This window comes from Molossus molossus, unplaced genomic scaffold (assembly GCF_014108415.1).
Source record: "Molossus molossus isolate mMolMol1 unplaced genomic scaffold, mMolMol1.p scaffold_m16_p_19, whole genome shotgun sequence".
Lineage (NCBI taxonomy): Eukaryota > Metazoa > Chordata > Mammalia > Chiroptera > Molossidae > Molossus > Molossus molossus.
In genome coordinates this window covers 26192508-26215641 of record NW_023425354.1, presented here as the reverse complement: position 1 = coordinate 26215641, position 23134 = coordinate 26192508, and the positions used below count along the sequence as shown (strand labels likewise).

General features: G+C 45.4%; 3 protein-coding genes across 8 annotated transcripts in view; all 3 read right to left on the bottom strand.

The window, feature by feature from the left end:
• Positions 1 to 4653: 4653 nt before the first annotated feature.
• Positions 4654 to 4925, bottom strand: LOC118634769 (cytochrome c oxidase subunit 6B1-like). Its single transcript, XM_036269519.1, has one exon. It carries the CDS (start codon positions 4912 to 4914, stop codon positions 4654 to 4656), a length of 261 nt encoding a protein of 86 aa, XP_036125412.1. The 5' UTR covers positions 4915 to 4925.
• A 6352-nt stretch (positions 4926 to 11277) lies between these two features.
• SLC35B1 (solute carrier family 35 member B1) lies at positions 11278 to 18806 on the bottom strand. 3 transcript variants are annotated; one of them, XM_036269607.1, is made up of 9 exons: positions 18713 to 18802; positions 17832 to 17935; positions 16868 to 16973; positions 16554 to 16584; positions 15820 to 15977; positions 14365 to 14491; positions 13500 to 13606; positions 13190 to 13343; positions 11278 to 11798 (listed from the first exon to the last, which is right to left on the bottom strand). In XM_036269607.1, the coding sequence occupies exons 1-9, from the start codon at positions 18791 to 18793 to the stop codon at positions 11746 to 11748; spliced, it is 921 nt and encodes a 306-aa protein (XP_036125500.1). In that variant the 5' UTR covers positions 18794 to 18802; the 3' UTR covers positions 11278 to 11745. The 3 variants fall into 3 exon arrangements, with proteins under 3 accessions (XP_036125500.1, XP_036125501.1, XP_036125499.1); XM_036269608.1 differs by lacking the exon at positions 18713 to 18802 and adding an exon at positions 18588 to 18701 and having other exon boundaries at positions 11279 to 11798; XM_036269606.1 differs by having other exon boundaries at positions 11612 to 11798; positions 16868 to 16998; positions 18588 to 18806.
• Positions 18807 to 21283: 2477 nt separating this feature from the next.
• Positions 21284 to 23134, bottom strand: part of FAM117A (family with sequence similarity 117 member A) — a 43750-nt gene continuing 41899 nt past the window's right edge. For all 4 annotated transcript variants that reach the window (XM_036267690.1, XM_036267691.1, XM_036267693.1 and 1 more), the window contains one exon: positions 21284 to 22542. In XM_036267690.1, the coding sequence (XP_036123583.1) occupies positions 22242 to 22542 (301 nt within the window). In that variant the 3' untranslated portion in view covers positions 21284 to 22241. The remainder of the gene's footprint in view (positions 22543 to 23134) is intronic.

Here is a 23134-nt window from a genome sequence, read left to right as displayed (position 1 = left end):
AGCGTGGAGCCTGGGCTGAGTCAGCACTGCCCACAGGAGACATTGCTTCCTGGAAAGTCTTGCTTCAAAGCTTCTGACTGGCCAAGTGCTGGTAGGAAGCAAGAGGCACCCTGGAGGCTGGAGGTTGCTTTGGCTTTCAAGATACCTCTCACCAGAGAGAGCATCACGGGATAGTAATTTTCATAGTCTAGCTTAACAAGTGATTCCAATGTACTTCAGGCTGTCCAATACCCTCCACCCTCTCTGATTCAGAAAATCACATTTTTCAGGCTTCACAAGAGATTTTGGAGCCAAGATGAATGGAGGCTGATTCCTAAATGATCTAGTTACTTCTCCTGAAAATTAGACAAAATATACTTTCTAAACCTCAAATGTCTATTTTTCAAAGATGTCCTTATTCATTGAAGTAACAAGACGGACTACATATGAGATGCTCTGTGTGGGCTCAAGGCAGCATCCTCTCTTGATAAAAAGGACAGCATAGCCCTTGATGGTGTTGTTCAGTGGTTAGAGCATTGTCCCAAGCACCAAAGAGTCACTAGTTCAATTCCTCGTCAGGGCACATACCCGGGTTTGATCCCCAATCAGGGTCAGGGCATGTGCAGGAGGCAACCGATTGACATTTCTCTCTCACACCAATGTTTCTCTCTTTTTCCCTCTCCCTTCCTCTCTCTCTGGAATCAATGAAGACAATGTCTTTGTGTGAGGATTTAAAAAAAAAGGACCAAATATCATTAAGCAAAAATCAGCAGGCTGCTCCAGTGGTCAAGCTGCTGCTCTGTCTCTGGGGGCTGTGATGGATATTCTAAGTGACTCCACCCTTCTCTTTTACTGAGGAGTTTTGATCCCCAAAGCAGGGTGAAGGGTCATTTAGACAATGTCACTTTGGACAAGTGAGAAGAGAAAGCATTTTACTTTGATCCCCACAACTGCTTGCTATGCAGTGGGCACTCTAGCGGGTAGGCAGTGGGTAGCAACAGCTGCCAGACACTTTCCCCTGAGGATGTATCAGTTGGTGCCAAAAGCCCATATAAGCTCATTCTGATCTTGGTGCCAGTGACTACAGGTCCTGGAAGGAAGCCAGGAGTCCACCATGAGCCCTGCATTCTTCTCCTCCCCCTCATCTGCCAGGAATGGGGAGGGATGGCTTGGGAGCCCACCGAGAAAGAAGCTCATGGTTCTTAGACATATTTTTCAGCTGTCACACCTGCTCACATGGAAACTCACACTCATGCACACATGCACACTCAGAAATAAATAATCACAGGCTTTTTTGTTCCATGTGCCTCACACCCAAAGCAATTGTAATAAGAACTCCTATCCATACTGTTGTTCCCAGTTTGTCTCTTTCCTCCCTCCTGTCTTTCAGCCCTTCCACCAACATTTATTGATGTTTGACTGGCACCTACCATGTGCCAGCCACTGTGTTACAGGCTAAAGACACAAGGGCACAGTCTTGGGGGAGAAAGTACATATGAATACTAATCAGATGCAAGACAATGATATAGTGTTAAAGGATGGTGGGTGGAAAACTGGTGGCCATGGGCCAAATCTGACCTGTTGGCATGTTTAGTGTAGCTGGCAAAATACTTTATTTGAAAAATTTTTCATTAATTTATTTTTGTTACAGATGTTTCTTTTTTCCCCATTGACACCTTCCTCCCCATCCCCATCTGACCCCGTCCCCAGCTTTGTTGTCCATGTCCATCAGTTATGTGTACATGCATATAAGTTCTGTGGTTTATCTCTTCCCTCCCTCCTCCCTCCCCCTCTTATGAGGATTGTCAGCCTGTACCCTACTTCCACGTCTCTGGGTCTACTTTGTTCCTCAGACTGTTATGTTCATTATATTCCACAAATAAGTGAGATAGTGTGATATTTGTCTTTCTCTGCTTGGCTTGTTTCGCTTAGGATAATACTTTCCAGGTCCCTCCATGTCATCTCAAAGGATAAGAGATCTTTCTTTCTTACAGCTGCATAGTACTCCATTGTGTATATGTATCACTGCTTTTTTCCCATTTGTCTACTGATGGACACTTGGGCTGTTTCCAGATCTTAACTATTATAAATAGTGCTGCTACGAACATAGGGGTGCATATATTCTTTCTGATTGATGTTTCAGGCTTCTTAAGGTATATTCCTAGAAGTAAAATCACTGGGTCAAATGGCAATTCAATTTTTAATTGTTTGAGGAAACACCATAGTGGCTGCACCAGTCTGTATTCCCACCAGCAGTGTACTAGAGTACCCTTTTCTCCACACCCTCGCCAGCACTTGTTGTTTGATGATTTGTTGATGGTGGCCATTCTGACAAGTGTGAGGTAATACCTCATTGTTGTGTTTTTTTTTTTTATTCTATTTTTTTTCTTTTTTATTAATTAATTTTTGTTACAGATGTTTCTCCTTTTAACCCCACTGATTCCCCCCTTCCCTTCCCTCCCCGCCCTGTCCCCAGTTTGTTGTCCATGTCCACTGTTCATGCATACATGCATATAAGATCTGTGGTTTATCTCTCCCCCACCATCCCCTCTTCTGGGGATTGTCAGTCTGTACCCCACCTCCACATCTCTGGGACTACCCCATTCCTCAGACTGTTATGTTCATTATATTCCACAAATAAGTGAGATCATATACTTGTCCTTCTCTGTTTGGCTTGCCTCACTCAGGATGATACTCTTCAGGTCCCTCCATGTAGTCTCAAAGGACAAGAGATCTTTCTTTCTTACAGCTGCATAGTACTCCATTGTGTATATGTACTACTGCTTTTTTATCCATTCGTCTACTGATGGACACTTGGGCTATTTCCAGATCTTAGCTATGGTAAATAGTGCTGCTACAAACATGGGGGTACATATAATCTTTCTGATTGGTATTTCAGGCTTCTTAGGGTATATTCCTAGAAGTAGGATCACTGGGTCAAATGGAAGTTCAATTTTTAATTTGAGGTAACACCATATTGTTTTCCATAGTGGCTGCACCAGTCTGCATTCCCACCAGCAATGTACTAGAGTCCCCTTTTCTCCACACCCTCGCCAACACTTGTTGTTTGATGATATGTTGATGGCGGCCATTCTGACAGGTGTGAGGTGATACCTCATTGTTGTTTTAATTTGCATCTCTCTGATGATCAGTGATGATGAGCACTTCTTCATATGTCTCTTAGCCATTTGTATGTCCTGTTTAGAGAGGTGTCTATTTAGTTCCTCTGCCCATTTTTTTTTTTTTTTTTTTTAATCCTCACCCGAGGACATTCTCCCATTTTTTGTTCAGATAGAGTGGGAGGGAGAGAGAGGAACAGAGAGAGAGAAACAACGATGTGAAAGGAACACATCGAGTGGCTGCCACCCACATGACCGACCAGGGCCGGGGACAAACTGCAACCGAGGTACATGCCCTTAGCGGGAACTGAACCCGGGTCTCTCAGGACCGCAGGCCGACGCTCTAACCGCTGAGCCAAACCGGCCAGGGCCTCTGCCCATTTTTTAATTGGGTTCTTTGTCTTCCTTTTGTTGAGTTGTATGAGCACTCTATATATTTTGGAAATTAACCCCTTATCTGATGTATCATTGGCAATGATGATCTCCCATACAGTGGGTTCCCTTCCCATTTTGATAGTTGTTTCTTTTGCTGTGCAGAAGCTTTTTAGTTTGATGTAGTCCAATGTGTTCATTTTTTCCTTTGTTTCTGTTGCCTTAGGTGATATATCAGTGAAAATTCTGCTGACTATGATGTCTGAAATTTTGTTGCCTACATTTTCTTCTAGGATTTTTATGGATTCATGAGTCACATTTAAGTCTTTTATCCATTTTGAGTTTATTCTTGTGTATGGTGTAAATTGATGGTCTAGTTTCACTTTTTTGCAGGTAGATGTCCAATTTTCTCAACACCATTTATTAAAAAGACTATCTTTACTTCATTGTATGCTCTTGCCTCCTTTGTCAAATATTAATTAAGCATAATGTCTTTGGTCAATTTCTGGGTTCTCTGTTCTGTTCCACTGGTCTATCTGCTTGTTCTTGTGCCAGTACCAGGCTGTTTTGATTACAGTAGCTTTGTAGTATAACCTGATATCTGGTATTGTGATCCCACCTCCTTTGTCCTTTTTTTCCCCCCAAGATTGCTGTGGCTATTCAGGGTCTTTTTGGGTTCCATATGAACTTTTGAAGTATTTGTTCTAGTTCTGTGAAATATGTTGTTGGTATTTTGATGGGGATTGCATTGAATTTATAGATTGCTTTGGGTAGTATGGACATTTTAATGATGTTAATTCTTTCAATCCATGAACAAGGTATGTGCTTCCACTTTTTTATATCTTCCTCTATTTCTTTTTTCAATGTCCTGTAGTTCTATGCAAATAGGTCCTTTACTTCTTTGGTTAAGTTTATTCCAAGGTATCTTAATTTTTTTGCCATGATGGTAAATGGGATTTTTTTTTGTATGTTTGTTTCTCTTTCTGTGAGTTTATCATTGGTGTATAAGAACGCTGTCGATTTTCTTTCTTTCTTTTCTTTTTTTTTTTTTTTTTTTACACTTTTCCAACAAGTATTTATTAGTTAAGCCATGATTCAGGATCCTAGGGTGGGATATAACCAGGCCCCCCTTCACTCCCTGGGAGAAGGATGGAGGACAAAGGACAGGTGAAGTGCAGCCAGTTCAGATCTTCCCAGGAAACGTGCCTTCTGCCCAGTGGTCACCCCATACCAACACCCAGGATATAAGGCAAAGTGAGTTGTACACACACCGGTACCATTCGCACACAGAGACATCACCCCCTTTAGCAGTCATTGCCTTCTTACAGTGGTGGAAGTCCAGGTAATTCTGCCAACAGTTCCTGGTCTGGTCCTGGTTAGGGAAACAGCTGTCAAAAGGACCAGTCCGGTAGTTCTTGATTTTGGTCTTGATGTCTTCTGCCATGTTGCTGACTCCTAAAGATGCCCCTGAGGCGGCTCGCAGCTCAACGTGACCCCTCGATTTCTTGACGTTAATTTTGTATACTGCTACTTTGCCAAATTCATTTATTAAGTCTAGTATATTTTTGATGGAGTCTTTAGGGTTTTCTATGTATAATATCATGTCATCTGCGAATAATGACAGTTTCACTTTCTCCTTTCCAATTCGGATCCCTTTTATTTTTTCTTCATGTCTGATTGCTGTGCCTAAGACTTTCAGTACTGTTAAATAAGAGTGGCAAAATGTACCACAGCAGTTTTATTCACCCATCTATTGATGGATACTTGGGCTGTTTCCAGATCTTAGCGATTATAAATAGTGCTGCTATGAACATAGAGGTACATATATTCTTTCTGGTTGGTGTTTCAGGCTTCTTAGGGTATATTCCTAGAAGTGAGATCACTGGGTCAAATGGCAGTTTAATTTTTAACTTTTTGAGGAAACACCAGTTTCCATAGTGGCTCCATCAGTCTGCATTCCCACCAGCAGTGTACTAGAGTCCCCTTTTCTCCACACCCTCACCAGCACTTATTGTTTGATGATTTGTTGATGGCAGCCATTCTGACAGGTGTAAGGTGATACCTCGTGGCAAAGTATTTTTTAAAATGGGGAAGTTCATGTGAAAATCAGTATTTCTATCCTTTTTTGAAATAACAGATTTGGCAACAATCAGAAGGAGGTGAAAAGCCACTGTCACCCTTTAGATGAGAAAGGCATTCTCAGTTTGTCATAGGTCACACCCCCCCATCTCTCTGCCCCACCCCTTCACTATTAATTTGATTGGCTCTTCATTCATTCATGTTCCCTGCAATGATTGGGCAGGTGTTAGAATATGGGACCCTGAATATGATAAGCCATCAGAAGACCCAATGTAGAGAACCATTAACTCTGCTCCAGGAAATCAAATGAGTTAACCTTTAAACTAAGTCCAAATACTTCACTGATTTAATTATGTATTGTTTCTCCCCTCTCCCCATTATGAGATTCATAAGGAAAGAGCTGTAATTGGCATCCTTTTCCACAGTATCTCCAGCAAGTAGCAGAGAGCCTGGTACAGGGTTGGTCTCAATAAATACTTGTGAGATACGTTGAATGGAGTCGCTAGAAGCACCAGGTGGAAAAGGAAATTCCAGGCAGGGGGAAGTATGGGCACAAATGTATGGTAGTATATAGTGTACAGGGAAAGCACAAATAGCTCATGGTGAATGGAGGTGCCAAAGTGTGAAGTGGGTGGGATCATGTAGGGTGGAAGCAGCAGCAGTTGAGCAGGGAAAATAAACTCCAGTGGGATCCTGAAGCACTTTTGATGCCACATGATGAAGGTACCCAGGGAACCTTGGAAGTGATTTAAGGTGTGAAGTGACAGGATCAGATTCTTGTTTCACAAAGATAATTCTGGCAGAGTGGTGGGTGGGAGAAGTGAGTTCCAGAGAAAGACAGAAGCAGCAAATAGAATTCAAATCAGTGCTCTCCATTATCTTTCTGAGGCCCCTGAAACTCCACTGGGATCTATTTTAAGAAAATGGTGCCCCCTGCTGACTAAGTCTAGGCTCGCACCTCCCCAGGGCCAAGAGGGAAATTATGCTTGGCCCTGAAGGAAAGTACCTGGAAGCCTGAGCACAGAATTGCAAATGGTAATGTATCTGAGGGTCCTTCTTTCTCCTAGGAAAAGAGGGGCCCATGAGAACGTGTGTTCTAAGGACTAATGCCACAAACAGTCTTGTCAGATAAATACAGAATGCTGGCTAAATTTGAATCTCAGATAACACATAATCATTTGGTATATTTCAAATAATGCATGAATACTTTTTAGTATAAGTGTGTCTAACAAACTGTATTTATCTAAAATTCAAATTTAGCTGGGCATCCTTCATTTTTATTCACTAACTCTGACAACCCTAGATAAAGTGTGTGGAGGAGCTGAGACAAGCAGAAATGAAATTGGATGAGTTACTCTCCTTGGGTGTCTCTGCAACCTCAACCCCACCTCTCCATATAAGCAGAGCTGGAGATGATGTTTTCTCATATTTTGCAGTGGTGCCCAATTACACAACTCTCTATGGAAAAGCACTTTTAATGAAAGAGTCCCATTAATACGGGACTCTGTATATATGCCTTTGTGAATCTGAAGAGAGCCGTGGATTCTTTTTTACAGAAAAAAGAACATATCAGCTTGACACATGTGTGAGCATTTGTGCTATTACTCATACATACACAGTTTTACACCAGATTTCAGGAAGTTCCCAGCCTTCATGTAAGGGTGATACATTCCTTCTAGGGATTGGGTCTGAAAGTGGCAGTCTAGATGCTGAGTAGGAGGAAATGGTGCAGTCAGAACCTAAGCTGAAACACGGCGCTTCTACCAGCTCTGGCCACCCACATACCATAACGAGATGCAGAAGAGGGCAGGAAGAAGCGTCCACTTCTCTCCTTGGTAAATGCCTTGAACATCTTCCCTCTTTCACCTCTCCCAGAACTAACAGGGCAGGCATATTCGGACAGAAAACCCACCGGCCCTCGTGGACCTGCGCCTCAGCCAAGTGGAAGGCCCTGAATGAAATGACCTGTCATTCCAAGACCCTCCTTGTTCTCCTTCCCCTCCTTCTTGCCATGGCAGGCGCAGCCTCCTGGTTCCCAGTCAGAGGGCTGTGCCTGGCAGAAATGGTCTTTCACTAGGAGGTAAAACCTTCCAAAATAAGTTCTGGACACTCTGAGCTGGATGAGCAAAGCTATGGCCGGGACATTTGGGGGGTAGATTTTGAAGCAGAGGAGCCAAGTCTCGTCTCACAGCCCTCACTGGGAAACCCCTTGGCCCCCACAGCCTGCTTCTGGCCCTATAGAGGGAAGGCAGGAGTGGCCCAGGTCAGGGGGTATTGTTTTCTCTCAGAATGTTCTAAATGATGTAAAACCTCAACAGGTTGCTTCCACCTTTATCAGCATGCTCATGTGACTTTCCAGCTCCCGTGAGCCACACTGTGGAATACAGCCCCCAAATTGACCTAGTTGTATCAAACATTCATAATGAAATATCCAACAATGTACTACCATAGAATGTTTTACGTTGAACATTTTCTGCAATTAAAAAATCAGTGCTTGAGCGTCGACCCACGCACCAAGAGGTCGCTGGTTTGATTCCCGGTCAGGGCACATGCCCAGGTTGTGGGCCAAATCCCCAGTGGGGGGCATGCAGGAGGCGGCCAATCGATGTTATCTCTCATCGATGTTTCTCTCTCTCTTCCTTCCCCTCTCTAAAAATCAATGAAGAAAAAAAATTCATCTCATTTTCTACATGGCTGTATGATTTCCATCATTTCTTTGGAAGCAGAGTCCTTTTTTTCTGAAATGGATAGCTTTTCCTACATTTTTTTTAAAAATGTTTTTATTGATATGAGAGGAAAGGAGAGGGGGAGAGATTGGTTGCCTCCCACACATCCTGACAAGAGATTGAACCTGAAACCTGGGTATGTGCCCTGACCAGGAATCAAACCAGTGACCTTTTGGTGCACAGGACAACATTCAGCCAAATGAGTCACACCACCCAGGGTTAAAAATTTTAGAGTTAAAATGTCCTTTTATGAGCCATAATGGTGATACTAGATTTTTTAAATGTCCTTACTTGGGGTGGGGGGGAGCCAGCATACCTGTCAGCCCTCCAAATTATTTGGAAATTCTCCTAGACCAGGAAATCCAAACAGCTGGGCTCAGCTTGTTGACCTGACCTGTGGTGAGTGGAGACTCTTTGGGGCCCTGCCCTCCCACAGATTAGTGTGACCTTCAGCTAATGCAGTTTCAGGCTCCCTATTCCAAATATGGGGAGACTTGTTTCTGGCCCAAGCTCTCCCCAGGAGTGTTGTAAGGATAAAATGTCATGGACTAAAAAGCTTTGGGAAAGGAGGAGCTCAATAAATACATGAAATTGCTGCTCCTAAAGACAGCTGGTGTGTTCTCAGTGGGAAGGGCCGAATGATCCCCCAGAGACCCAGGACAATCTCTTTGCCAGGGCATCTGGGGAAAGTGACCAGAATCATTCATAAAATGTGCAAACTGTTCCACTGACAAGTGGGACAGACAGACTGTAGAAGCAATGGGCCTCCTGAGCTCTGCTCCTCATCCTCAAAGGCACAGGTCCAAGATACAACTAGAACTCGGGGAACCTTGAGTTTTAACTAATCTCTCAGGGACAGACCCAGGGACCTCCAAGTTACCCAACCTTCCCTAACTTGTTTTTTTATTTCTAAAAGGTTCAGATGCTTGCTCAGTCCTCTTCAGGAAGGTGTCACAGGGCTTTGAGAAAGCACATAATCCATTCCTAAATACCTCACTTTAAAGATTAGCCACAGTGTTTAATTCCTTTGAAAAACAATGTATACTTTTTCTTCCTTCTAATGTTTAATTCTAGCATAGCTTTTCCCCAAATCACATTTGTGGGTTGCTACCCTTGCCCCAGGCTAAGAGGTGGACAGGACATGAAAAAACTGCTTTACCATGAGTCTGAGCAGACAGCTGAGCAGGTGAACCTGATGGTTTGACCAAAATAGACATAAATACAATCCACCCCAAACTAAGAACAGTGTTTGGGGAAATCTGTGCCGGTTCCTTCCCTTATACACATAGCTGAGAATGAACTGCACATGAAAGTCCTTTGATCTTTAGAAACCTGAGGCATCAGGCTGCCCAGGGTTAGGGATCTACAATACTTTTGTTTGAACTTGTCTGGCATTTCACATTGACAAACACTATTATAACCTAAGAGTGTTACTTACTCTAACCTGGAGCTCTCAGTTCCCATGATCCTGTAGGTAAGTATGCCACCCTGGACAAACTGGCGGCTCACACATTTTCGAGTATCTTCCAGTTGAGCTGAAGATGTCTCGCTGCAGAGCCACTCTTCTGCCCGAGCTCTCACGGGAAATGACTGGAGGCAGGCGCATGGGGAGAAGCCAGGCAGGTTAAAACCCCATTCTCTACTTGGCGGTGGAGCCAACGCTTGCTTGCTCCTTTCATCTTCCCACACTCCAGCTCAAGCCTCACCTTGCCCAGACATGGTCCTTCAGTTACCCCTGAACGTCTGCGATGCAATGATTTATTTACCCGCCTCCCTATTAGATTATGAACCCCCTAAAAGGTAAGTACAGTTTGTACTCAACTTTGAGTTCCCAGCAGATTCGCAGTACGTGGCACACAGAAGGAAGTGTGAGGTGAATGAACAGGGGACTGAGTGGGTATACAAGAACTAGGCTCCTCGCCCAGCGTTGGTAGGACATGCTTGCTTCAGTATCAAGGGAAAGCCATGCTGAGTTGTTGAAAACTCTGCTTTGTTCTTGGTGACTAGCATTAGGCATATCTGAGACAGCTGGCTGGACATGGCAGGGGTAGAGGGAGGGGATTGATCTGATAGCTGGGAAAATGTCTCTTGTTAGAAACAGTAGGCCCCTGGCCCTGGTAACGTGCTCTAACTACCTGACCAATCCACAGGAGGACAGTTTGGAAGGACTATCAGTCCCATAGAGAAGGAGCAACTTTCAGGATGAAAAAGAGTGAGGTAAGGCTGAAGGAAGGAATTTCAGCCAGAGGTACGTAAAACCTCTTCTCTCAAGTTCAAAATGAGGGGGCCTTTAGGGCCAGAGCTGCAGCAACACCCGGGCCCCTAGAGAGGGAGATGAGTGCGAATGAGGCAGGGCTTGAAAGGCTGGGCGGAGGGTGGCAAGGCAGGGCTCAGGAAGAAGGCTGGGTTCCCATCTGGAGAGTCCAGGGGCCAGGGCTGCTGAACAGATGGAGTGAAAGTTGCAGCTGGTGGAAATGCACTTTCATGTGTAAAGTGTGGTCCCTGCAGGATTGCGATTTCCAGCTCTGAAGGCAGCAGTGGGCAGGTGGCTCTGCTCCATGCTCCGCCTTCTCCCCTCACTGCCACCTAGAAAACTCGACAGCGGCTCTATGCCAGGACTCAGCCACCGTGCATTCCACCAGCATCCCTTTTCAGCAGACAGAAGCTGGCATGGTGACACCTTGGCACAGCCAGGATGACAGAGGACTGCAATACTTTAGCAGCTGAAGGGGGCAGGGGAATAGGAAGGATTAATCCAGCCCTCCCAGGAGGGGACCAGGTGGACTGAGAACAGACACAGAGATGGAGAGGGAATCAGACCTTCCAAAGCTGTTCATGACATACACATTGGGTCTCCGCTTTTGGGTGAGCTTCAGCTGAAGGGGAAGCAGTGGGAAAATGTGAAAACAAAGCAGACTCTGAAGCTCTGAGCTCAGTTTACCCCAATATCAAGAGAAGTTTCTGGAGGACAGACTATATCTAGTCTTTTTAAAGAAATATTTGTCCACCAGAGCTTTGAGAGAGAAAGTAAATGTATACATTCTATGGCTCTAACACAGCCATCTGTCCTGGCACACGTACAGCCTCACCTGTGGGAACAGAGGACGCAAGCACACCTATACAATCTATTAAAAGTCCTCCCTAGGCTCTTGAAGGAATTAGCCACCCGACCAGGTTAACCACACCTGAGAGGAAGCAGCTCAGGCAAGGAGCATCAAGTTCTGCCTCTTCCTTCTTTCTCTCTTTATTTGCGTTAAGCTGTGCTCCAGGTCATCAAGAACAAAAACTGCCAACTCTGTCTTGTTAAAATCAAAGTACTTTTTTTCCCAGAATATGTGATTTTGCTTCCTTTAAAAAAAAACCAGACTGGAACCCAGTCTTTTATCTCTATTGTGTCCATTTTCCCAAGAGATATCACTATTTGAGATAATAACTTAAATATTCTTGCAGTGGAGGTAGTCTCTCTCTTCCTAGTGAGATGTCTTCTTGGCTCCTTTCCCAAACTTGGCATCGAGACCAAGACCTATGGAAAGAGAGGAAATAAACTGAGAATTATGGGGAAAAATAAAACCTACCAATGACTTGGGGGGGAGGGGAAGGTCAGCCATGGTTCTCCAAAACCTGGGCTTTAAATAAAACTAGTTTCCAAACATGTGTTTTATTAAATTCCCTCAGAGAAAAGTGAATGGCATCAAATGAAAACAATCACCAAGACACTGGTAGTTACACGTGTGTGTGTGTGTATGTGTGTGTACTACAGCAAAACTGAAAGACAAAAATTTCTAAGCTCATTCTCTCAGCTCACCCATAGAAAGCATAAATAGGGAGTAAGTATAATAATTTTACCCATTCAGTGTCTGGGGAAACCTGAGTCACTGGAAGGAAATCACTAAAATAAAATGCTCATTAGGAAGGCTGGGTTAGAAAGTTTCCTCACACCCAGCCGGTGTGGCTCAGTGAGCTGAGTGTCGTCCCATGGACTGAGAGGTCCCCATTCTATTCCAAGTCAGGGTACATGCCTGGGTTGCGGGCTCGATACCCAGTAGGAGGCATGCAGGATGCAGCTGATGGATGTTTCTCTCTCACATCGATGTTTCTCTTTCTCCCTCCCTTCCTCTCTCTCTAAAAAACATTTTAAAAAAATGCTTTAAAAACAAAGTTTCCTCACCTGACCCAGAAAATTCTACTTCTGGATATTTATCCAAAGAAAACAAGAACACTAATTCAAAAAAGTGGATGTTCATTGCAAGATTATTTACAATAGCCAAGACATGAAAGCAACCTAGGTGTCCATCTTTAGATGAATGGATAGTGACACACACACACACACACACACACACACACACACACGAGTATTACTCAGTAATAAAAAAAAGAAAGAAATCTTGCCATTTGCGACAACATGGATGGACCTAGAGGGTGTTTTTCTAAGTGAACTAAGTCAGACAGAGAAAGACAAATACTGTATGATTTCACTTATATGTGGAATCTAACAAAACAAAACAAAAGCAGAATCATAGAACCAAAGAATAAACTGATGGTTGCCCAGGGTGGAGGAGAAGAATGGGTGGAAAAGGTGAAGGGGAATAAGAGGTACAAACTTCCAGTTATAAAACAAGTAAGCCACAGAGATGTAATACACAGAATAGGGAATATAGGCAATAATATTGTAATAACTTGGCATGGTGACAGATGGTTATTAGACTTATTGTGGTGATCACATCATCAGGTATAAAAAGGTCGAATCACTGTATACCTGAAATAAATACACTATTGTATTGCCAATTTTTTTAGTTTCCTATAAAATAACAAAATAAATTCCATAATTATACAAGTAAATTTTAGGGAAGAAAATAAAGCTCTGTCACTTTTTCTCTGTGTGGCCCAGAGATGCCTGCTCTGGACGGAACTTACCCAAGAACACAAGCACAGTGCCCACCCACTGCATGGTGCTGATGGGGTTGGCGAAAAGGATCACAGAGGCCAAAATGGTGAAGAACTTTCGAGTTGTGGTGATGATAGAGCAGGTCAGGGGACCAAAATACACAACTGTCATGAAGATGAAGCTCTAGAGAGAGAGAATGGTGGGGTCAGGTTAGCTCTTGGGTATCTGCCACAAGGGCTAAATTCTGAAACAGGACATCAGGGCTAATCTTGCCACCCCTTTCTCCCAGCCAGGCTAGTCTCTTAGGGAAACCAAGCTGCCCCCTGTCAAAGCACTCACCTGACCCAGGGCACTGGTTAGGCCAAAGAGCAGGATGTTATAGATGATGGCAGGGTACCTTTCAGCAAAGCTCAAGAACTCCCAGAGCTCCCCAGTGAACAGAATTCCTAGGAAGGAATGTCAGAAGATGAATGATGCCATCTTGTGTGCCCATACCCTTGCACACACCTGCACACGGCATGCTAAAGTACTCTGGAAGAGGGTGGGGCGTGGGAAACGTATGGAGCGAGCTATTGTTTTCCCACCAGGCATCCTTTTCCTATTTTTCTGAATAGAGAAACTAACTAAAGTCTCTTCTAAGAAAGGCTTGACAGTTAACTAGTTACTTCTGCCAAAAGTGATTGAAAGTAGAGATCCCAGATGTCATGGAGATACTGACCCATACATCCCTAGCTCAAGGCAGCTTCAAACACTGGTCACCTCCAGCCATCAGCAGCCTCCTCCATTATACTATACAAAAAATACTTCCTACAAGTGCTGATATTTAGAAAAGATTATGAAGCACTGATCTAAAAGCAAATGCATTCACTTTTGTACTATATTCAATATACACCACATACCAATGTCTCACCTCCCTTAGAAGGGGTCGAGTTCCCAAGGCACCCCTTAGTTCTACTGCTGTGTGTCCTCCCATGTTTCCTAGCACAGTATATCCCAGATTGCCAGGAACGAGTAGCAAGCAGAGCCTGCCGGTGAAGGTTTCTCCAGGACGATTCTTGGGGACTTGGACATAGGGCATCTTAGAATCTGGGTAGGACTTTGACCTGGGCAAAGTTAGCAACTGGCATCTGAGCTAACGATCAATTGAATGAGGGCAGTCTGCCCTCTGGTGATACATGGAAAAAACAGCAGAACTGCTCCTTACCAGCTCCCAGCAGCAATGTCGACCAAAGGTTAATATTCAACATCATGTGGTTGGAGCCTGTCTGGTAATGAGCCCGCATGTGGTCCTGGGAAACACCTGTCAGTCCATCCAGGGTCAGAGATAAGAGCTAAAAAAGAAAGGGTGCAACTTGCAGTGAGAAGGCCACAGGACAAAAGGACTCTCACCTTTCTGAGACTCCTCTGAAAGCTGTTGCCTTAAGACAGAGTCCTCAGAACAAAATGCTGCCATTCGGTTATGGGTGGAGGATAGGGAAAGACCATGCAAGCTTCCTCGTCCCCCAGGCACTAGAATACAAGCTATCTGACCCACATAGCTGTAATGTAATCAGAAGAAGGCAGGAAGCCTACCACTTTCTGACACAATGCCAGGGAGCCCGGTGTGCAGGGACAGACAACAGGTTGTGATGAGCCATACACATTCTTCCATTAACACTAGAGAGAAGAATCTATTCCCAGCATGTCAGCCTCCTAGCATAGAAGACAGCACTTAAGAGACTGGATTCTGCAGTCACACTGCCTGTATTAGAACCCTGGGCAGTGTTAGCCACTAGTTGCCACTTAACAGCCACGTGACCATGGGCAAGTAACTCAATCTCTCTTTATCTCAGTTTCTTCAACTGTAAAATGGAGATAATACTATCTGTTATGAGGTCACTGTTGTAAAAATTAATCAATTAGTATGTAAAACACTTGAAACAGTGCCTAAATACAGAGCAAGCAATAGCTACTATAGTAATATTTTTAACTCTGGCTTTCGGGTTTCTCAGAAAGCCACAGGGAGAGACACGCTACTCCTTCACTCTTTGTTCTTACACCTCTGTGATGTCACACCAGCATTTAGACACAAGCCTCAGAGTCATCCCTTCCCCAAGAGAGCTGAGCTGAGCTGCAGTTAAATATTTCAGGCTTCCACCCTGGCCGGTTTGTCTCAGTGGTTAGAGTGTCGGCCCACAGACAAAGTCGCGGGTTCAATTCCAGTCAAGGGCATGTACCTTGTTGTGGTTCAGTCCCCAGCCCTGGTGGGGGTCACGCGGGAGGCAACCAATCAATGTGTCTCTCTCACATCAATGTTCTTCTTTCTTTCTCTCTCTCTCTCTCTCTCTCTCTCTCTCCCTCCCTCCTTCCCTCCCTCCCTCCGTCCCTCCTTCTCTATCTGAAGATAAATGGAAGAAAATATGCTCAGATGAGGTGTGTGTATGTGTGTGTGTGTGTGTGTGTGTGTGTGTGTGTGTATACACACACATATATTTCAGGCTTCCCACTATGGCCTTAGCAGAGTCAGGGGCCATGTAGCAATTGACCAAGGCTAAAAATGAGGGCAAAAAACACCACAATCTCCCTCAAGACATATAGCTGGCCTTTGGCCTGCCTAGGTGGGGTTTTTCCTTGGTTAAGATTGCTAGAAAAGGATGTCTTTCCCACCAGGACCACATACCAAGAGCAGCTCTCCGTAGCCAATTGTGTGTTCTTCCATCCCAACTACTTTCTTGGGTTTGTACATGAAAAGGGCCACTCCAGCCACAATTAGCAACACACACAAGTACTTGGCCATTGGGTATTTCTTCTTCAACAGAGTCACTCCAAGGAGCATGACTACAGGGAAGAAAAAGAATGGGAAGTTCAGGAACCCACTGGTACTGCAACACTCTCCTCCTAGGAACCAAGAAAAGACTCATGGTAGAAAAGAATGCCTGTGAAGGAAGGCCTATAGAGGATAAGAGGAGGGTGTGAGGCTGGCACCTAGATAGGGACGACTGAGCAACAGGGTTGAACAGAGAGCATAATACAAGGCAGGGAAAAGGTAGAGAACCAAGGTGAAAGGTCCAGGAAGGAACAGGGCAAAGGTAGGTACAGTGAGGAAGAGTGAAAGGTTGAGAGAAAGTAACTGATGATCAAAATGGGATTTAGGGTGTCTAATGACAATGTAAACACATGGGACACCAAAATGACTGACCACATGAAGCCTCTAGCTCCAGCTTATGCCTATCCAACATCAAAGGAATTGATACAAAAGACAGGATGGCAGGGGGAAAGAATGGAGGGAAGTCCCTGGTGATAGTTATGATGAGTGATGAAGCCTGAAGGGATACAGAGCTCAAGCAGAGAAAGTAAGAGATTATTATAAGAAGACTGAGGATGGAAGATGGGAGACCATCTTCTTCTGCTTACCTGGAATTGGTTTGCAGGATTTACCAAGGACCTGAAATTAAATTCAGCAAATAATTTCTGAGCATCTGTAATTTGCCAGGGACTATGCTGGGTGCTGTATTAAGATGAGTAAGTGTGGGCCTGCACCAGAAACCACAGCCTCAGAAAGCAGCCCTCTCACGACCAACCCACCCCTGCTAACCGTCAGACCTATGGCTCTTTGATCTCTAAATTTCTCAAACACGCTCTCTTTTTAAGTCACAGACCTGACGGAAGAATCCTTAGTCCTTTTAAATATCCTCTGAGCCAACCCTCACCCCATCCTGAGGTTTCACCTGAGTTGGGTAGTTGACAAACTGTAGTGCTGAGTTGCTGGAGACCATGGCACCCAGATAGGAGATAGAACAGGCAGCATAGAGCCAGCTCCGTGTACGATCCACCCTGGCAGTGTCAAAAAACTGGATCACTAGGAGAAGACAAAAAAACAAGCAAAAAAAAACCTGGTGGGCCTAGAATGGACCACTGAGCAAAAGCTGAAGCCACATGAAAGAAACTTTTCTGTCAAATAAAGTAAGAAGTACAAGCTATTTCTGTCCTTTTGTACTGGAAAATCTCTAAATTATTCAACTCTCCAATCCCACCTAAGCCTAACACAAAACCACATGAAGAACAGAGGTGGGGCCCTGGCCAGTTTGGCTCAGCGGTTAGAGCGTCGGCTTGTGGTCCAGAGAGACCTGGGTTCGGTTCCCGCTAAGGGCACGTACCTCGGTTGCAGTTTGTCCCCGGCCCCGGTTGGTCGTGCGAGTGGCAGCCACTCAATGTGTCCCTTTCACGTCGATGTTTCTCTCTCTCTCTCTTCCTCTCCCTCCCTCCCACTCTATCTGAACAAAAAATGGAAAAATGTCCTCGGGTGAGGATAAAAAAAAAAAAGAACAGAGGTGGGGCACTCATTCAGTTTAAGGGACTAGTTAGCCTGCTAGCAAAAGCTCAAAATATGCTTGAAGTTGACACACAGAGGCAAAACAAAGGGACCAGAAAAAAAAAAAAGGTATTCTCAATGGGGATCTGTAATACAGAAGACCCATTCTCTATACATTTCTGACTCAGTTGATCTAATTTAAGGAAATCGAGTTTTACTCCATTCCAAAGCCATGAGTTTTATGGACTAAACAGAGAGGCTGAGTAAGTGCTAAAGGGAATGGGAGATCTGGAGGGTTAGACCTTACAGTTAGATCACTGCCTAATGCCCAGAATACAAATGGGCGGGGGCACAAAACAGTTTACTATCTAGATACTCACAGATCTTGGCAAACATAGCATTGATGACACATTGGATGAAGACCAAAGTTAAGGCAAAAGTGAATGTCTCCTGCTTGGCTCCCTCCCCATACTTTCCTCTTGTTCTAGAAAAGAAATGCGTGAGAAAGGGGAGGAATCAGTACATTTTCTTCAATGTCATCTAGTATGTCCAGAACCATTGAGTTTGGCAAGGATCACTGGGCTCGTTTACAAAAGGGGCCAACTTTATTGGATTTAGAACGTAGACATCCCAGCCTGCTAATAATCCTAGTAGTAGCCTAGGACAAGAATATCCGTAAAGGATGGAGTTAAAAGAAATGTAGAAAATTAGATGGTGAAACGAGGTATACCAGGCAGCAGAAGGGATTTGGGCTACAGCAGCAAGGCCAAGGGCGAAAAAGCCAACTGTCTGCAAGCATCGAGGGATTCCAAAGAATCCTGCACAGGTCACGGAAACCTGTTTGAGATATAAGTCACAACCTGTAAAACTCAGGTGTTTAGAACCAGTAAGGGGGCTGGGGAAGCACTTAAGGAAATAAAAATAATCAGGTCCTGAGAATACAAAGACCAACTTTCGCGTTTTGGGAATCTGGGGAGTCTGAGCCGCGCTATAAATGTGTTAGGGTGCTGGAAGGGCGGAGGGCAAGAAGGAACACCCGGGGCAGGGTGGTGAAGACTGCAAACCCGACCACAGGCTTGGGGGAGGGGGTGGGATAGCAGGGAATGTCTGCTTTCGCACCCCGGGGACCCGCTCACATCTTTTCCTGCAGGATCCCATAGTAGAAATAGCAGACAAAGACGCCGAAGAAGCAGAGAGGCAGCCGCAGCCGGTCGGGCACCAGGGAGCTGCTAGCGGCCATGAGACGCCCGGAAGACCCTACCGGAGACCCGCTCACAGCCGGCAGCGGCAGTGGCGGCGACAGCTCCAGCCGGACATCGCCGACCGGCGACAGGGACCTCATAGGAGCTGCATGCGACCGCAGCTCAACAGGGCCCAACAGCCACCGCCAGAATTGCCAGCTCAGAGCTGCTGAGGGTGAAACTTCCCAGAACCCAAAAACCGCTTCCAAGGAAAGGAAACCCACCCTGGGATCTTAGCCTCGTCTCTAGTGGAGAGGGGAGCTAGCTGCCCCGAGGTTAATGTCTTGCTCTCGAGATTTTCCGATCAGGCAACTCCGAGGATAACTGCAACCCAGAGCTCAAAGGGAGGACCTAGGAGTTATGTGGACGTGGAGTGATGATGTACAAGGATGTGGAGGTCACCGATTGGCTGCACTGTGTGAAGACAGACAGGTGGGCGGGGAGAAGGGGGTGCAGGCGACTGGGCAAATCGAAGTGTCTTTTTCCCGGTGGGCGGTCAGGCTTCTACTGGGTCCTAACGCTAAGAAATTCTTAGTGGAGCCTTAGCGCCTCCTAGCCGCTGCCCAGCGTCAGAGACACTACTGCCTCTACCAGAAAGAACGTTCAAGGCTTTTGAGAGCGATCCTCATCCTAAGGCACTTCTCTAGGCTTCCAAGGGCTGCAGGGCGTTTGTCCCAGTTCCTTCACTTAAAGGCAGGGCACCTAAACTAGGAATAGATCATTGGTAATAGCTACCCTGCCACCTCTTGACTTTTCCGAGGTTTGTGAAAGTGGCAAGTGTGCTGTGCAAGTTTAAAGTATTAATTATTCTTTCTCCACCCTAATCTTATTTCCTCACAACCTGGAGGTGGAAATGGAAGCTTACTGAAGTAAATTTTCTTTAGGGTCTTAACAACGTACCAACAATGGAGCAAACCCATTGCCCTCCAGATTCTTTCCTATTAATGAGCTCTTTGTTGGACCCCTCCCTTATCCAGGTGTTGGACATACACCTGCTGGCACCAAGAACTAGGGCAAGACTGACCCCAGGTCTTTCCATTACCTACCCAAACTCCCACTTAATTGCACTCTGGGCTGCTATTGGGTAGAGGCTCCTTCTCCCCTTCTGGCAGCCTGCTTCTTTGGCACAGCCTCGGGCAAAGGAAGGAAACTCAGGGCAGCACCACACCCATCACTCTGGGCCTGACTCACTAAAGCTTTGGGGAATAGGCCAAATCTTCCAGGGGGAGGGGTGAGATAGAACATGGGGTCTGTCCTTAACCCCCTCTCTCCTTTAATAGTGGGGGAGGAGGGACCTCCATACATTAGTTCTTGCTTCCTGTCTTACCACTGAATCAGTGTTTCTAGGGCACCAAGCAGCAGCTGGGTGAGAGACCTGGGTTCCAGTACCCAACTCGCCCTCTTCACCAGCTGGGATTTCAAACAATTCACTTGACCTCTGAGTCAAATTTCCTCATGTGAAATTAATGGGAATATAATTATAAGTGGGAGAGTGCTGTGGTTAGAAGCATGGGCACTGGATTCAAATAATCTGGTTCTCAATCTCAGAATTGTACCTTTGTCTTTGGGGTAAAATTATTCAATCTTTCTGCCCTTCCCTCGGGAGTACAGTGGGATTTATCACATTTCTGTAATATTTCAATGACATTTTATTGAAGCATTTAATAGAGTTATCTAATGCTTAACAAGCTAATAAATTGTAGTTGGGATAGCTGCTTTAGGAATTTGTCTTGAGGTCTTTCAGAATTTGTCTTGAGGTCTTTTAGATAATAACAGTAGTTATTATGACTGCCCTTGGGGTAGTCAACTTTTCACCCATACAATGGAGATTAGTGTGTCTTTTGTGAAAATGCTTTGTAAATTGCAAAATACCATCAGAATTTTGGGATGGTTATTCCCATTTCCCCAAAAAGCCGAAGAGCTCTTACAGGTGTGGCACTCTAATAGCTGAGAAGCACAGAAGGATAAAAACAGTTTTTTCGCCCTGGCCGGTTTGGCTCAGCGGTTAGAGTGTTGGCCCGTGGTCCAGAGTCCTGGGTTTGGTTCCTGCTAAGGGCATGTACCTTGGTTGTGGTTTGTCCCCGGCCCTGGTTAGGGTCGTGTGGGTAGCAGCCACTCGATGTGTCTCTCTCATATTGATGTTTCTCTCTCTCCCACTCTATGTGAAGATAATGCAAAAAAAAAAAAAAATCCTCAGGTGAGGATAAAAAAACAAACAAAACAGTTTCTTCTACTAGTCAGAGAGCACCCACAATGTCAAATTGTCTTCCACTGGTCACACTCATCTCCTCTCTGAAATCCACTCTCCCTAGGGAGCTTTTCCAGACTCATTCAAGAAAGGATGACTCCTTCATCACACCTCCACTACACTCTTCACTCTGGAAAGCCTTTCCATGAATCCACTATTTATATGTCCATGTAAAGAATCCAAGCCTGGTGGCTTGAGGACAGAAAATCTGTGTTCATACATCATTATGTGTTAAGTAGAGGCTCTTCTTGAAGATAAGAATGAAGTGATCAATATAATACCCTCAATCTCCATCCCACTACCGCCCCCCCACAAATATTGAACAGAACCTCAAACTGCTGGGAATACTTATTTATTTGGTCTATTAACACCAAAATCTGCGAAAACAAAACACAACAAAACAAAACAAAAAAAAAACCACAACAACTTCTAAACACAGGATAAGAAAACTTGAACATTAACATTTTTCTTCAATTTTGTGAAGCTCTGCAGTACGGAAAATATACAAACTTCAATTCAAACAGTTGCAAAAATAGTGTCTTTGGGAGAAAATAGAGGTTCTACATCAATACAAGAAAAATAGGCATTTTTCTAATCCAACCCAGTCCTGGGGCAGGTGGAAGGTATAGAGTCACCACATGCCATCTGGAGGAATGCCAGCTCTCCCCTTTCCCCACTACCCACCTGGGGCTGGGCAGGTTGGGCTGCTGCTTAAGACAATCTTAGGATGAAAGCGAGATGAAAATGCCACTTGGGAAAACACTAGGGTCCCCCTCTGCCAGCAGCTGGATTGGTCAAGTGTTATAGCCCTTTAGGGCTGCTTTGGTCAGCTCCTCCAATGAGAGGGAAGCATGGGGATGGAGGTTGAGAGGGGGCTATCTTCTGGTCTCCTCTTCTGTGTCTGTGGAGGACAGGGAAGGAAATATGTGTGTCCCCTTCTCTGTTGATCATGGCCAGCTTGCTCCATGACAAGAACAAGGGCCCCACATATAGTCCTTTGGATTCACACCCAGTGGTGAGGGACCCAAGACCTTCTGGGTGAGTTTTCCACCAAGTGAGAGAGGTGGCAAGAACATAGGTGTGACTTGTGAGCTGCCCAGCTGCTAGTGGAGAAGGCAGGTCCCCTCCCACTCAGAGGGGACAGAGTCCATCAGAAAGAGGACCCAGGGCTTTGACACAATAAATGAAAGTGCTCAAAGGCCAAGAGGGAAGGGCTCCTTTATCCCCCACCTCAGGGGAGCTAGGGAGGGGCCTGCCACCAAGGCACTAGTCTCCATGGTAAAGTGGTGGGGGTGGGGCCCTCAGACCACCAGGGAGCTCTGGAAAAGCACAGGCTCTTCTGATGGCGGGGTGTGCTGCCATGGCTCAAATGGCAGCGAGGAGGCCTTGGAGGCCTCTGGATCCTTCCGAGGAGGTGGTCTAGGGCTGGTGGGAGGAAGGGGGGACCCCGGGCTTGAGGGGCAGTTACGGAAGATGAAGCCCATGCTGGGAAAGAGGGGCTTCATCAAGCTGACGGGGCAGAAGGCTGAGCCGGTCGGGTTGAAATGGACTTTGTTCTTGTCAGGACAGGAAGTCAGGAAGGCCAAGTCAGGACCTGGAGACCTGGAGGATGGAGAAAGAAAAACTCAGATATACACATGTGTATACACACACACACACACACACACACACACACACACACAGAGGGAGAAGGAGGGGAGAGGGGGAGGGGGGGAGAGGAGGAAGGAGAGGGAGAGGGAGAGGGAGAGGGAGAAGGAGAGGGAGAGGGCAATGAAAAGAGATGGGAGAGGCAGTAGAGGAGCTGGGTCTCTGCTCAAACAGGATGGTAACATGACCAAAAAATGAAAGGCTACTGAACAACAACCAGTCTTTAGGCTCCTCGGTTCTTCATGTTTTAGAAATATGGGTGAACAACAGGAAATCTACTTTAGCTAGAAACAGGAGGGGAGGGATTAAAGCTATACAGGAAGGAGAACTTCCTGACAATGTGATTCTAGAAGAGACTAAGGGATCATTTAACTTGGGAGATTTCATCAGTGAACAGTGTTTTGGGGCCAGACCCCTTGCCTGAAAGTAGAGATCCAGGCAAGTACTTTCTAAGACTTTTAAAGTCTAAAGCAGGGTTTCTGGTCTCAGCACTCTTGACATCTTGGACTGGATAATCCTGGTTGTGAGGCTGTCCTGTACATTGTAG